Source organism: Megalopta genalis, chromosome 8 (genome assembly GCF_051020955.1).
Source record: "Megalopta genalis isolate 19385.01 chromosome 8, iyMegGena1_principal, whole genome shotgun sequence".
NCBI classification, from domain to species: domain Eukaryota; kingdom Metazoa; phylum Arthropoda; class Insecta; order Hymenoptera; family Halictidae; genus Megalopta; species Megalopta genalis.
Window position 1 is genome coordinate 13,427,133 of NC_135020.1, and position 12,654 is coordinate 13,439,786.

A 12,654-nucleotide genomic window follows, 5' to 3' on the forward strand; every position below is an offset into this window, starting at 1 on the left:
GAAGAATCATACGTAAAAGTTGTTTAAATGTATAATAAACAATGAACGGGACGTTAGCAAATTTTTGTTACATTTCATAGGATTCGAGTCTGTTAAAATTTCGATGAAACCAAGATTCAGCAATTTTATAATCACTTTTTCTTGCTGATATTTATTGTTTCGAATACCTTGAATTGTTAGTTAACAATATTAGATTATATTTTCAAGTATTTTTGACCGCGTTTTGGTCCAACGTCGATCGCGACTACGTTCAAATCATGGTAATTAATGCTATGGTAATTATATGATAATTATAAGGCTAGAACCCAGAATGCAACTAATGTACACTGTTTTATAACAATGACAAAATTCTATGTACTTAGATTTTGTACAATTTTATTCGAATCAGACCGCGGACATCTTTGCGCAAAGTAAAAATCGTTTATTTCGATCATGTGATAATAAACAAACAAATACATATATAAAAATATCTCAATAAAAAGACATTTCCAAAATATATTTAAATAAACAAATATTAATTACGAATATAAAAGACAGAGAAAACGTGAAACTCCTGGAATCGATACACAGACGATTTTTATTTCTCACGAAGACACGCGTTTCAATCACGACGAATCGAGCGAATTCTCGTGCGCGCGCGAGAAGGATTATTCTAGTTTCTTTACGAGACCCTGCAAGCTCTCCGCGCTATCGGTGTTTTCGCTGCTCCGCGGCTATGACGTCATAACGTTACTCTCGTAATCTTATCGCGTTCCGGAGCTGGCTGCGCCGTCGTCGTTTAAAACGCGGGATTTACGACGGTCCTTTAGCACGCGTTTTATTGCCAAACGAGTTCTTGCGTAAGCTTTTATTAAGAGCCAGCAGACCACGGCTGGCTATATTAGAATACAGATAATATGATTCGCTGCTCCGAATTGCTGTGCATCGATGCTCCTCGAAATTTATTTATCATACCGAGTGCTGCTGCCGTCGCGCAACACAATCTCGAGCTTTCGACCGGCGGTATCACTCGACCGACCCCGTCGATTCGAATCCGACAAGTTTACCAGTATTTTCTGTTCCATCGGATTCCTATGGGCATCAAAGTTTCCGTACAGCATTTCGGTACTATTACGCAATTAGATCCCCTAAGAGCACCGTAGTTACCGATCTAGTTTCCACGCCGGCTTCCTTCCATTTTGCCGAAGCCCGCTCGTAACGCACAGACCTTCGTCGAAATAGTACAATTGAGATTACGCGTAGCCTATTTCCCAGACAATGGAATCTTTCGATTTCAATTGGCGCGCCTCGGCGAACGAACCGTCGAAAACACGGAACTTCGATTTACGTTTAAACATAGCTTTTATCCTTCGAAACGTGCTATAGGGCAAGTGTGGGTATTACTGCGGACGCGCAAAATATAGTAGATTCTCCCTAATTGGCGCTCAATTTGGAAACAAAAGTGGACGATTTGGGAAGGGGAGATACGATTATTCGAGCCTTGCGGGTCATTTTTATAGTTACCGATTATCGACAATTATAAAAACGAGTCGCAAGACTCGAATGATCGTATCTTCTCTTCCCGAATTGTCCATTTTTGTTTTCAAGCTGAGCGTCGATTAGAGAGAATTTACTGCACTGCGGTACTTTATAAAAGTAATAGAATCTAACGTTTTATAGCGTGTAATCTTCTTGAAATGAATCTAATAATTTTTAATATTTTTAATATTGATAGCAATGTTTAATGTTGATAGCAATCGCAGTTTTAATTTATTTATTGACTTTTGATATTCGGAAGCTTATGGAAACGTCGAGTCTTATGAAATACTCGCAATGGCAGCTGCGAACGCTTATTCTAAAGACATTTATATTTTCGTAATTAATAATGAACTTAATAATAAACTATTCATTTTAGCATTACTTTTAGATAAAGTAATCGTTACTTTGATAACAAATCGACGTACACCGTCGCTATCATCTGCCCTCAAATATTATTTACTAACACAGTATTTGGCGCAGAGTTTTTTACTATGTGCGTACACTACTGCGGTGCTTTACCGAACCCCGAACCTTAACCTATACAGCGCAGTTCTCGGCGAGCCGGTGCGAACACGCTCGATCGTAGAGTACCTATACCTAATTTGTAAAGTGCTCCAGTGAGAATATCTTGATTCTAGGAATTGTAGCTGTGTGTGTACATTTAAAAGAAAATGGGTTATGTCAACCTTGAGACGCAGTAATCGGAACGTCCGCAGTATTTGGCTCGCAGTAATAGATACGTAATCGCGGTAATATATGCACACGTATGGTTTCTTTACATTGCACTTTTTAATGAAATTTGTGCTTTCAGAGATCCAATATTTTGAGAAAAGTAAATGTTCAAGTTAAATAACAATAGGTGTAGCTCAAGTTGTCAATTTATTGGCGTAAAATGTCTTATTCTCTCTGTCAAAGTTCGCCTTCATCGAGAAACCGCAGTAATACCTACGCTTACCCTAGAAGAGTATCGAGAGATTAATTTTTGCGAAGTTAATGAAAAAGACACCGTAATAAATGGAAGTATAAATGAATTTTATTATCGCGCCCCAGTGCACAGATGTAAATACATCGGCGGGTGAATCAGCTTTATTAATATCATTCGATGTTTTATTGAAACGATTGATTAATTCGGCCAGATTGCATGGTACATAATTTGCGGTGTTAAGTAAAGTGAGGAATATTTGAAGAACGGGATATTTCTGTGCACGCTTTCGTAAGAATTGTCGTCAAAATACAATATAGTAGAAATCCTGTGTAAATAAATGCGTCGTTTGTTCACGATACGCTGATTCTACTTGTAAATATGCAAACTAAATCGATGAATTTCAAAGAACGAAACGTTGCATCGAATCGATTTTATTCGATTTCTTCAGCTTATTTCTGCATGGAAAAATATCGCAGATCGGACTACGATTTTAAAATCTCCACGTTGAAAGGAGACAATTTTTATTTTTCGCGTGTCTTCGTTTACTTTCGTTCCTGGAGTTTGATCATCGAAGAATCAAATATTGTTTTCGTTTCAAAGCAACGAATAACGTTTACATTTAGTATGCGACCCGTTGCTATGATGCAAGAGGGGTAACAGTGTTTTTTCATATCAAATTGGTGAATAACTAGAACGATAGCATTCGAATTTATTCGACTGAATTTTCACCAATCGAATAGTCCTCGTGCACAAAATATTTTACCGGCTTCCTTATTTAAATGAACTTCATGTGCATTCTTATTCGTTCAATCATAGTCGATAAATGAATATAAGCCGTATACAGCAATGTCTCCCTTACTGACGCTCAGATTGTCCACTAAAATTGATAATTTGTGAAGAGGAGATACGATCATTCGAGCCTCGTTTCATTTTGAACAAAGTAAAAGTTGTCAAAAAAAGTTGTCAATTTATTGGCGTGAAATGTCTTATTTCCTCCGTCAAAGTCCGCCTTAATTGAGAAACCGCAGTAATACCAGCGCTTGTCCCAAGACCAACAATTCCCTTTCAACATCCGACAGTTTCCGAGATAAAGGGTTGAGCCTACAATCCCAACTCCGATGTCAATCGTCACCTTCGAACACGAATGGAGGCTGCGAAAAATCGGAGGACGCCACTTGCGTAATACCGTGTGCCACAGTGGCCGCTACACACACAGTTGGGCACAATAGTTATTCGTTTCACTTGAACCATTCGAACGTAGTCATTGTCACTGTAATGGGATTATAGCGGGGTGGACAGGTATTACGAAAGATCGGGTACGTCAGGTCTTTTCTTTCGAAGAGCAGACTCTGCGGTGCAGCAATGCGTATCGTACGAACGTTAAAATGCCGTTCGACCGTTACTAAATACCTAAATACACGATCGTCTATGGGATCCTAAAGCTTATGCACAGCGATTACTATTACCGGTGGTGTGTACCACACTTTTCCGATCATTTACGAACGCTAAAATTTCTTTCGCACCGACTAATCCGCGCCGTGGAAGGGGCGATGAAAAGTTCTTCTTCCCCTTCGACATTGTAGGGAAAATTAACAAAGGCGGCCCGGAAAGGAATCGAGAGATCAAGTCGAGGTGTAGTCCGACCTCATTAATTACGAAGTTATTAAAACGGGGCCACTCATCTTAGTCGGAACCTCCGCAAACATAGCTTAACCCGGATGATCGATGAGAGGTCGACGTTCTCCGTGCGACTGAGATACCTTCAGTTACCTAGAGATACCTGGATTTGGGCATTGTTTAAGTAAACGTTCATTTAATCGCTTGAGTAAATTTAAATAAGAATTTAAATAAAGAAATTAAATAAAGAAATTATTCGTTATTTGGGAGTTTAAACAAAAGACTGAAATAATTACTTAGTATTTGTATTGATCTAAATAAATTGCTTAAAGTAATCAAATTTATTTCTTTTAATATCCAATAGTTCTATCTCTAATGATTATCTAAATTATATTATCTGAGATACCTAGATTTGGGCATCGTTTAAGTAAATGTTCATTTAATCGCTTGAATAAATTTAAATAAAAATTTAAATAAAGAAATTATTCGTTATTTGGAACTTTCAACAAAAGACTGAAATAATTACTTAGTATTTGTATTGATCTAAATAAATTGCTTAAAGTAATCAAATTTATTTCTTTTAATATCCAATAGTTCTATCTCTAACGATTATCTAAATTATATTATCTGAGATACCTAGATTTGGGCATCGTTTAAGTAAACGTTCATTCAATCGCTTGAATAAATTTAAATAAAAATTTAAACAAAGAAATTATTCGTTATTTGGGAGTTTAAACAAAAGACTGAAATAATTACTTAGTATTCGTATCGATCTAAATGAATCACTTAAAGTAATCAAATTTATCTGTTTTAATACCTAGTAGTTATATATCTAAAGATTATCTAAAATATATTATCTATTTATTTATTTTATTTTACTTGTATGGATAATTTCAATTGTTGCTTGTTAATAGTAATGGTCAAGAATCGTTCCAAGCGATATCGTCGAGTTCACGAAGAAAGACGCAAGTTTTTCCGCAATAATAAATGTAAATTAATATTTATTACGCGATAAACGAAAAAACAAATTACCTATTATTCCCTTTTGACATGAATTCGTATTTAATTTGCAAATTTAATTTGCATTCGAATTCACATTTCATTCGCAAAACTGTGGTGTACGAAATGTCCATTGTATAATATCCAACAGACGAAAAAGAGGCAGAAATTATTTATTGTTTGTTTTTGCTTGAAATCCAAATAAAAGGTAACATTTTATTTTGCAAATAAGGAATAGCAAATAAATTGTTTGTGGAATTATTTAAACGACCTTTTAAAGCACAAGAAATTCATATATATCGTTGGCAAATGAAATATCGATTCAATTTTTGTAATTCGTTATTTATTATCGAAAATAAAATTTGCCCATCGCCGACAGTAAAATCCATCGAACGGGGCCAGGTTAAAGGACGCCGGCGCAGTAATTAAGCCTTCTTGTTGCCGGAGTAGCTGAAATTTCGAGCGATTAGCTGACAAATCGCGGCGATATCAATCGTTCACAATCGCATTCTTCTCTTCCATCCGGCTAATTCGTCTAATTATCGCGCGTTACCGCGACCCCGTGGCTCGCGAATTCAGCCAATTCCGCTCGTTTCCCTGGAACATGGGAAGATCCCAACCCTTTTCAAACCGTTACACGAACATAATATCATTTGCTGCGTCAATAGCTCTCGGTTTCCTAATGATTTATACCGTCGGCTTTGCGGAACTTCGCACAAAACTCGAATTCGCTTCCGCGTTTACCCATTCGGGGATTATTGAAATCAATTTTAGGCCTTTTTGTCGAGAAGTTTATGCCAATATCGGGACCATCGATCCTCTGTATTCGTTCGATGAAATTCGTCGAGCCATGTACATTGTTGCGTCTCAATTTCGATGTTCTGATTCAACGTTCTGAAAGTTGCAAATGTGTCAGCGCTGCCGTTCACATTTATTCGAAACACGAAATTCGACGATTCAGTGTTAAAATCTATATACAGAACGCGTTCAGTTGATCTGCGCACAAAGGACTTTCGAGAGATATCTCGCGCCTTTGACACTTTAATTATCGACCATCGAAACTCAATTGAATCGAAGCAATTTATTTACTAAAACGAATACCGAGAAATGAAAAAATGACGTTAATTATCGGACTGCGGATTTCATTCGTGTTTGACAAAAACGAGTAGTACAGTATGAAACTGTAAAGATATTATTAAATATTCAATATTTAATTGTTTCTGTAAAGAAATCATTTGATATCTAATATTTAATTATTTAGTTCTGTGAAGAAATCATTTGATATTTATTTATTTCTGTGATGAAACCACATTTAATATTTAATTATTTATTTCTGTAAAGAAATCATTTGATATTTATTTATTTCTGTGAAGAAATCACATTTAATATTTAATTATTTATTTCTGTAAAGAAATCATTTGATATTTATTTATTTCTGTGAAGAAATCACATTTAATATTTAATTATTTATTTCTGTAAAGAAATCACTTGATATTTATTTATTTCTGTAAAGAAATCATTTAATATTTAATATTTAATTATTTATTTCTGTCCAGAAATTATTAAATGTTTAATTATTTATTTCTGCAAAGAAATCATATAATATTTAATTTTTTGGTGATGATTGTATTTTAGATAAGACTTATATATATATATAGTGAAAAATACGTCGACCGGCCAATGAATGAACGCTTAATCAGATCGATAAGCATTTAAAAGACAAGACGTAATTAATAAGACGTAAACGTTACTTTTTCATGCAATCCAAAAAATGTTCATTCATCGTCTGATGTTTCATTCATGGAACTTGTCCCAATTTTTTTAGCAGTCAGATTCCGTCGCGACACGTACAGTAATTTTTCCCTAATTTTTCATACTTGTTGATATAATATATATATTTTTTTAAATAGTTGTTGACTATGAAAACGAGTCGCGAGACATGAATAATCGTGTCTCCCAAATCGTCCGCGTTTGTTTACAAAAGCTGAGCGTCGATTCACCGTGTCAGTACTCGGCAACAGATATTTCTAATTTGTCGTCGGGAAGCACGAGACGCTCTGAAACGGGAGATTAGTGATTTCGACGGTGCTCCGACTGCAACGTGAAACTCTTAGCACGCGCATTCGTGATTCCGAGGATCTCGCGTCACGCACCGCGCGAAGAGAAATATCGCCGCCCTTGCCGAATTAATGGCCGTTTCCGTGCGACCGGGTTTGCGGCAAAAATACCGGAAGCGATCGAGTCTCTGTGTGTCACGGGGGAATCCTCGGTCTCCGATAAGTCGCCGGCGAAACCGGGACGAGCGTGTTCCGTCGTAAATATGTCGACCGGGAACGTCGCGTTCCATCAGTTTCCCGTAGTATCCGCGCCATTAAATCGAACCGGCCGATTTAACGGACAATGAATTACAAACCACCGCCGCAAACGGACAGTTACGCGAACGCCGGACGAGTTTATAGGTGTTTATTACGAATCGGACCGCGCCGCGTTGTTCCCGAATTCGCACGCTCCAAAAGTCATCCAGTTCCCGTCCAATGAGACACTAAAACGTGTTAGCCTGATCGGCGACCTGTTTGACCCACGATAAATTATTTTTTATTTTTTTTGAAGTATTTTTTTTAAATAGTATTATAATAGTGTTTATATTAGATATTATTGTAATAGTGTTTATATTAAATGTTATTGTAATAGTATTTATATTAGATATTATTGAAATAGTGTTTATATTAAATATTATTGCAATAGTATTTATATTAAATAGTATTTCAATAGTATTTATATTAAATAGTATTGTAATAGTATTTATATTAGATATTATTGCAATAGTGTTTATATTAAATATTATTGCAATAGTATTTATATTAAATAGTATTGTAATAGTGCTTATATTAAATATTATTGTAATAGTATTTATATTAAATAGTATTGTAATAGTGCTTATATTAAATAGTATTGTAATAGTGCTTATCTTAAATAGTATTGTAATAGTGCTTATATTAAATATTATTGTAATAGTATTTATATTAAATATTATTGTAATAGTATTTATATTAAATAATATTATAATAGTATTTATATTAAATAGTATTAAAATAGTGTTTATAATAAACAATATTGAAATAGTATTTATACTAAATAGTATTAAAATAGCATTTTTACGCTCGCGCCGGAAAGTATGCTACCTTTTGAAACGGCGTAACTGTTTTAAAATTATTCCAAATAACATGAATTTTTTCGAGATGTTAGACCGATCAATTTTCTATAAAATGAGTGCACAACAATTTTTTCTACATTACAATTAATTTGAATAATAAAATGATTAAAATATGATCTGTTTTAAAATTGTTAATCCGACTCCGCAACGAAAGCTCGAAAAATGCATTTTCCAGATCTCGGCAACTTATCTTATAATTTCTTTTCAAAATTATATAAGAGAATTTCATCGAAATCGGTCGACACAATTACGAGCTGTTAACATTCAAGCTCGAGAAAATAGCTGTTCTTTCCACGAACCTATGAATGCTAATATATTCATTGGAATCTTATGGAAGAAGTCGAAGTCTGAAAGAAAACTGTGCTCGGCACCTGCGTCTCGCAATTAATGCAGACAATGTTGTTCGTCTTGCGTAAAGACTCGCGCGCGGTCCATTTATACCGTTCTTCTGGAATGGCGCCGCCGTTGCGTTGTTTTCGCGCTTCATTAAATAACGATGGATATCGGAATTCCTCGTGATCGAATGAAAAACCTTTCGCCGAGCTTATAGTCCGTGCGCGTTTATCAAGGTCTTCTAGTTCGACTAATCTACATTTAATGAACTGTTCGGCTGGCGTCTAATTCAGCCGCGGCGAATGTTTCCCTCGTTGAAGTATCCGAGCGACGCAGATTGACACTCGACTGGCGTGTATCGATTTAATGCGCGTCCGATCGGAACGAGTTTAATTGAAAGTCGATTTCCGTTTCTGTTGCAGGAATAATGAAGAGAGAAGCTGATGCAGGCGCTATGACAGGCTCAGGAGGACCGACAAGTCCTCACAAGCGTTACAGACAGGGTGACGATGAACTCCGTCTACTGATCCCCAGCAAGGTAAGGCTCCCGACTTTCAACTCGGCGCCCGATTGGTGCGCCAAGTCCTACAATTTTTTTTTTTTTTTTTTAAATGAATTTGTTTTCATATTCCCGAATACATGTGCAAGTAATCTAGAGTAATATTATGTCATAAGCAATAGTAGTTTCTCGGAAATAAATACTGGAAATTGGCATATTACCGCGATAAAGAAACATTTCGAGAAATATATGTATAATAGTAGAATATATAATAGAAGGTATATGAAAAGTGATTGTAGCTTTTGTGATAATGATATAAAGTGATAAAGCTTTTTGCTTTATTCTCTTCTGTGGTTTTGATGGGATAAAAAGACGAAAGTAATGCTTGTTCGAGAAATAAATACATAACGATGAATTGTCTAACATCTCTTTATTTCCTTTTCTTAATGTTTAGGCACTGTTCTATACAGTCCATAACAGATTAGACGCCAGGGAGTGCCTAAATTAAAGTAATTTAACTATTTTCAGTTATTAAGTAATTCAGGTGTGGATCAAGGCTCTGATTTTCAGACAGATAATATAGTCCAAAATATATAGAGTTTTCCATAATTGTGTTAACAACAGGAAAGGGCTGATTCCTGAGGTCATTCGAAGCAACTTTTTCCTTTACAAAAATTTTCTCCGATGCATCGTTATCGAGTTATTAACGAAAAACAATGACCAATGAGGGGCGACCTCTGCTGGCATGAGGCGGCGCAGCCAATGAGCGCACGCAGCACAGTTCCGATCATTGGCTCGGCCGCCTCGCGTCATCCGAGCGCTCGCCTCTCATTGGTGACCGTTTTTCGTTAATAACTCGTAAACGAAGCCGCGGATTGCATTTTCGCTAAGGAAAAAGTTGCTTCAAATTACCGCGAGTGACTTTTGGAACACTCTGTATATCCCTTTCGATATCAAGCACCAGCCCTTTCCGAGTGTTAACATAATTATAGGACCCTCAGTATAGCGAGTTTTGTCTTTGCTACAACTATACTCAAGATCTCCTCACACTAATTTCTACATTCGAATTCTCGTTTGTTATACAATTTTTAATGAACAAAGCATCAATCCTAAAATTATAAAAATATCTATTGTATTACACTAGAAGGTTATAAAGCATTGAAATATCTTGTTTTCGCAAAAGACGACACTTGTTTTGACACTTTTAACACGTTGACTGCCACGCGTATTTACAACAAAATCTCGTACAGGCCACCCGTGCCGCTATAGGAAGCGTGCGCTGTTAATTCATATCTGTTTCTGTTCCTGCATGAACAGTTGGAATCTTTGCCGAGTACCGAATGGTATAACTTAAAATCTCTGCCCTTATTTTTTTTCAATAATGAAAAGAGATCGGATTGGCCGGAAGGAGAAGCATAAATAAAATTACATCGTCAGATTCTGATTTGGATACTGATAAATATAATCCTAGTGATAATGAACGTTATGAAGATACTATCGACGAGATTTTACGAGAGAATTGGTCATGGAAGAAGAAAGAAATGTTGATGATACCGAGGAAGCTACAGTTCAAATAAAAGATACGAAATGGATCGATCAGAGGCACGAGCATATCTGAAAAAACAAACAACTTTTTGTCCAAGCTGTCCCGATCAACCTCAACTTCGCAGAGAATGTTTTAATGTTATACACTGCGAATAATTTTTTTAATAAACCATTTTTATAAGAATTCAATAGTTTCATTACCTCCTGTAGAATATTTGTCGAAATATTTTCGGAAATCCTTTGTAAGTAGTCGAATCAGCGTCACCCGAATTACGGGCGACGCGGCCTGATGAGAACTTTTGCTGTCACCCGAATACGGGTGACGCGGCAGTCAACGTGTTAAAATGTATTTTTGTATGCCACCACAATGCCGATGTTAAGACGAATTCAACGATACAAATATTATGATCGCCAGACAACGAATCGCTCTGCGCAAAGTCTCTTCTCCAATCGGGCGAAACACCCCGCCGCCGCCCCCGCCGTCGTCGCCGTCGTGCGGCGTTCGTATTTCGCGGAAAGAGGGAACCGTCCTCGGGCAGATACTTCGAATTCCCATGGAGAATCAAATATTTAACGGGTCGTCTGTTATGCAAATTCGAAGGTAGACGCGCGGAGAAACTGCTTAGAGTACTTTCTAACTTCTGGTGAAACTGAGCGTGTACTTTCCAATTCCTGGCCGCTTTTAGAGTTTCGAAAGGGATTTCGAACGGCGGCCGGGCATCGTTCCGCCGTCTAATGAATCAAGGTACACGAGCGTTTCTGTCCAAGAAATTGGCAGAAGCGCGCGCGCGCGTTCTGTTCGATTCGAAGAAATTGATCCGCGTGCCGTAGCCGCGAGCGAGCTAGCTAGCACAGATAACGATCGACCGGTGTCTATTTTCTCTTGGACGTCGCAAACGAGACACGGAAGAACCTTCACCGACGGTTTCCCCGGCCAGATAAGGCGCATAATGCATCCGCGTGTCTCTGCGCGTACTTCTTTTTTCCCCCCGTCCCGCGAACGGTAGCCTCGGTTTTCCGTTCGTTTCTTCATACAGCACGCGGCGACGGCGTCGACGGCCAGAACACGGCTGGCGAACGAACACGAAGCCTCGCAGTAGCACGTTCTTCCGGTCATTGTCGCCACGCTCGGCAGACCGTTATCGGGTTTCTTTCGGCTTTCTTTCGCCAGGGAAATTCCAACAGTTTCACAGATCTTTCTCTCTTCTTCTGTCTGTCTGTCTGTCTCTCTGTCGAAACGCTAACATCGGGAGTCGTCTTGTGCTGCGAGTCGGTTCCGATGAATGAACCGGAGTCAGGGTACGGGTGTACTCTATGCGTTTTTCAGTTGCATGCGACGCAATGTTGTGGGACTCGTTTGGGCATGCGAAAATTCATGTTAATTGTCAGAAATTTTGTGATCGAATAGCAATATTCTGGGCCTCGTCTCTTATTGGAACATGCGAAAGTTCAAGTTAATTGTCAGAAATTTTGTGATCGAATAGCAATATTCAGGGACTCATTTCTTATTGGAATATGCGAAAATTGAAGTTAAATGTCAGAAATTTTGTGATCGAATAGCAATATTCTGGGACTCATCTCTTATTGGAATATGCGAAAATTGAAGTTAATTGTCAGAAATTTCGTGATCGAATAGCAATATTCTGGGACTCGTCTCTTATTGGAATATGCGAAAATTCAAGTTAATTACCAGAAATTTTGTGATCGAATAGCAATATTCAGGGACTCATTTCTTATTGGAACATGCGAAAATTGAAGTTAATTACCAGAAATTTTGTGATCGAATAGCAATATTCTGGGACTCGTCTCTTATTAGAATATGCGAAAATTCAAGTTAATTACCAGAAATTTTGTGATCGAATAGCAATATTCTGTAATTATATAATGTATTATGTAAATTATACTGTGGATTCAATGGAAACTGCGCGGAACCGATCCTCACCCTTCGAGTGTCACTAGATTGTACAGTAATGTCTCCCTAACTGATGCTCAGACTGTCCACAA

At 37.3% G+C, this 12,654-nt stretch overlaps 1 protein-coding gene across 4 annotated transcripts in view; it reads left to right on the forward strand.

Moving 5' to 3' along the window:
• Positions 1 to 12,654, forward strand: part of HnRNP-K (Heterogeneous nuclear ribonucleoprotein K) — a 301,352-nt gene that overhangs the window by 163,952 nt on the left and 124,746 nt on the right. For all 4 annotated transcript variants that reach the window (XM_033465311.2, XM_076524287.1, XM_033465312.2 and 1 more), the window contains one exon: positions 9,029 to 9,144. In XM_033465311.2, the coding sequence (XP_033321202.1) occupies positions 9,034 to 9,144 (111 nt within the window). In that variant the 5' untranslated portion in view covers positions 9,029 to 9,033. The remainder of the gene's footprint in view (positions 1 to 9,028; positions 9,145 to 12,654) is intronic.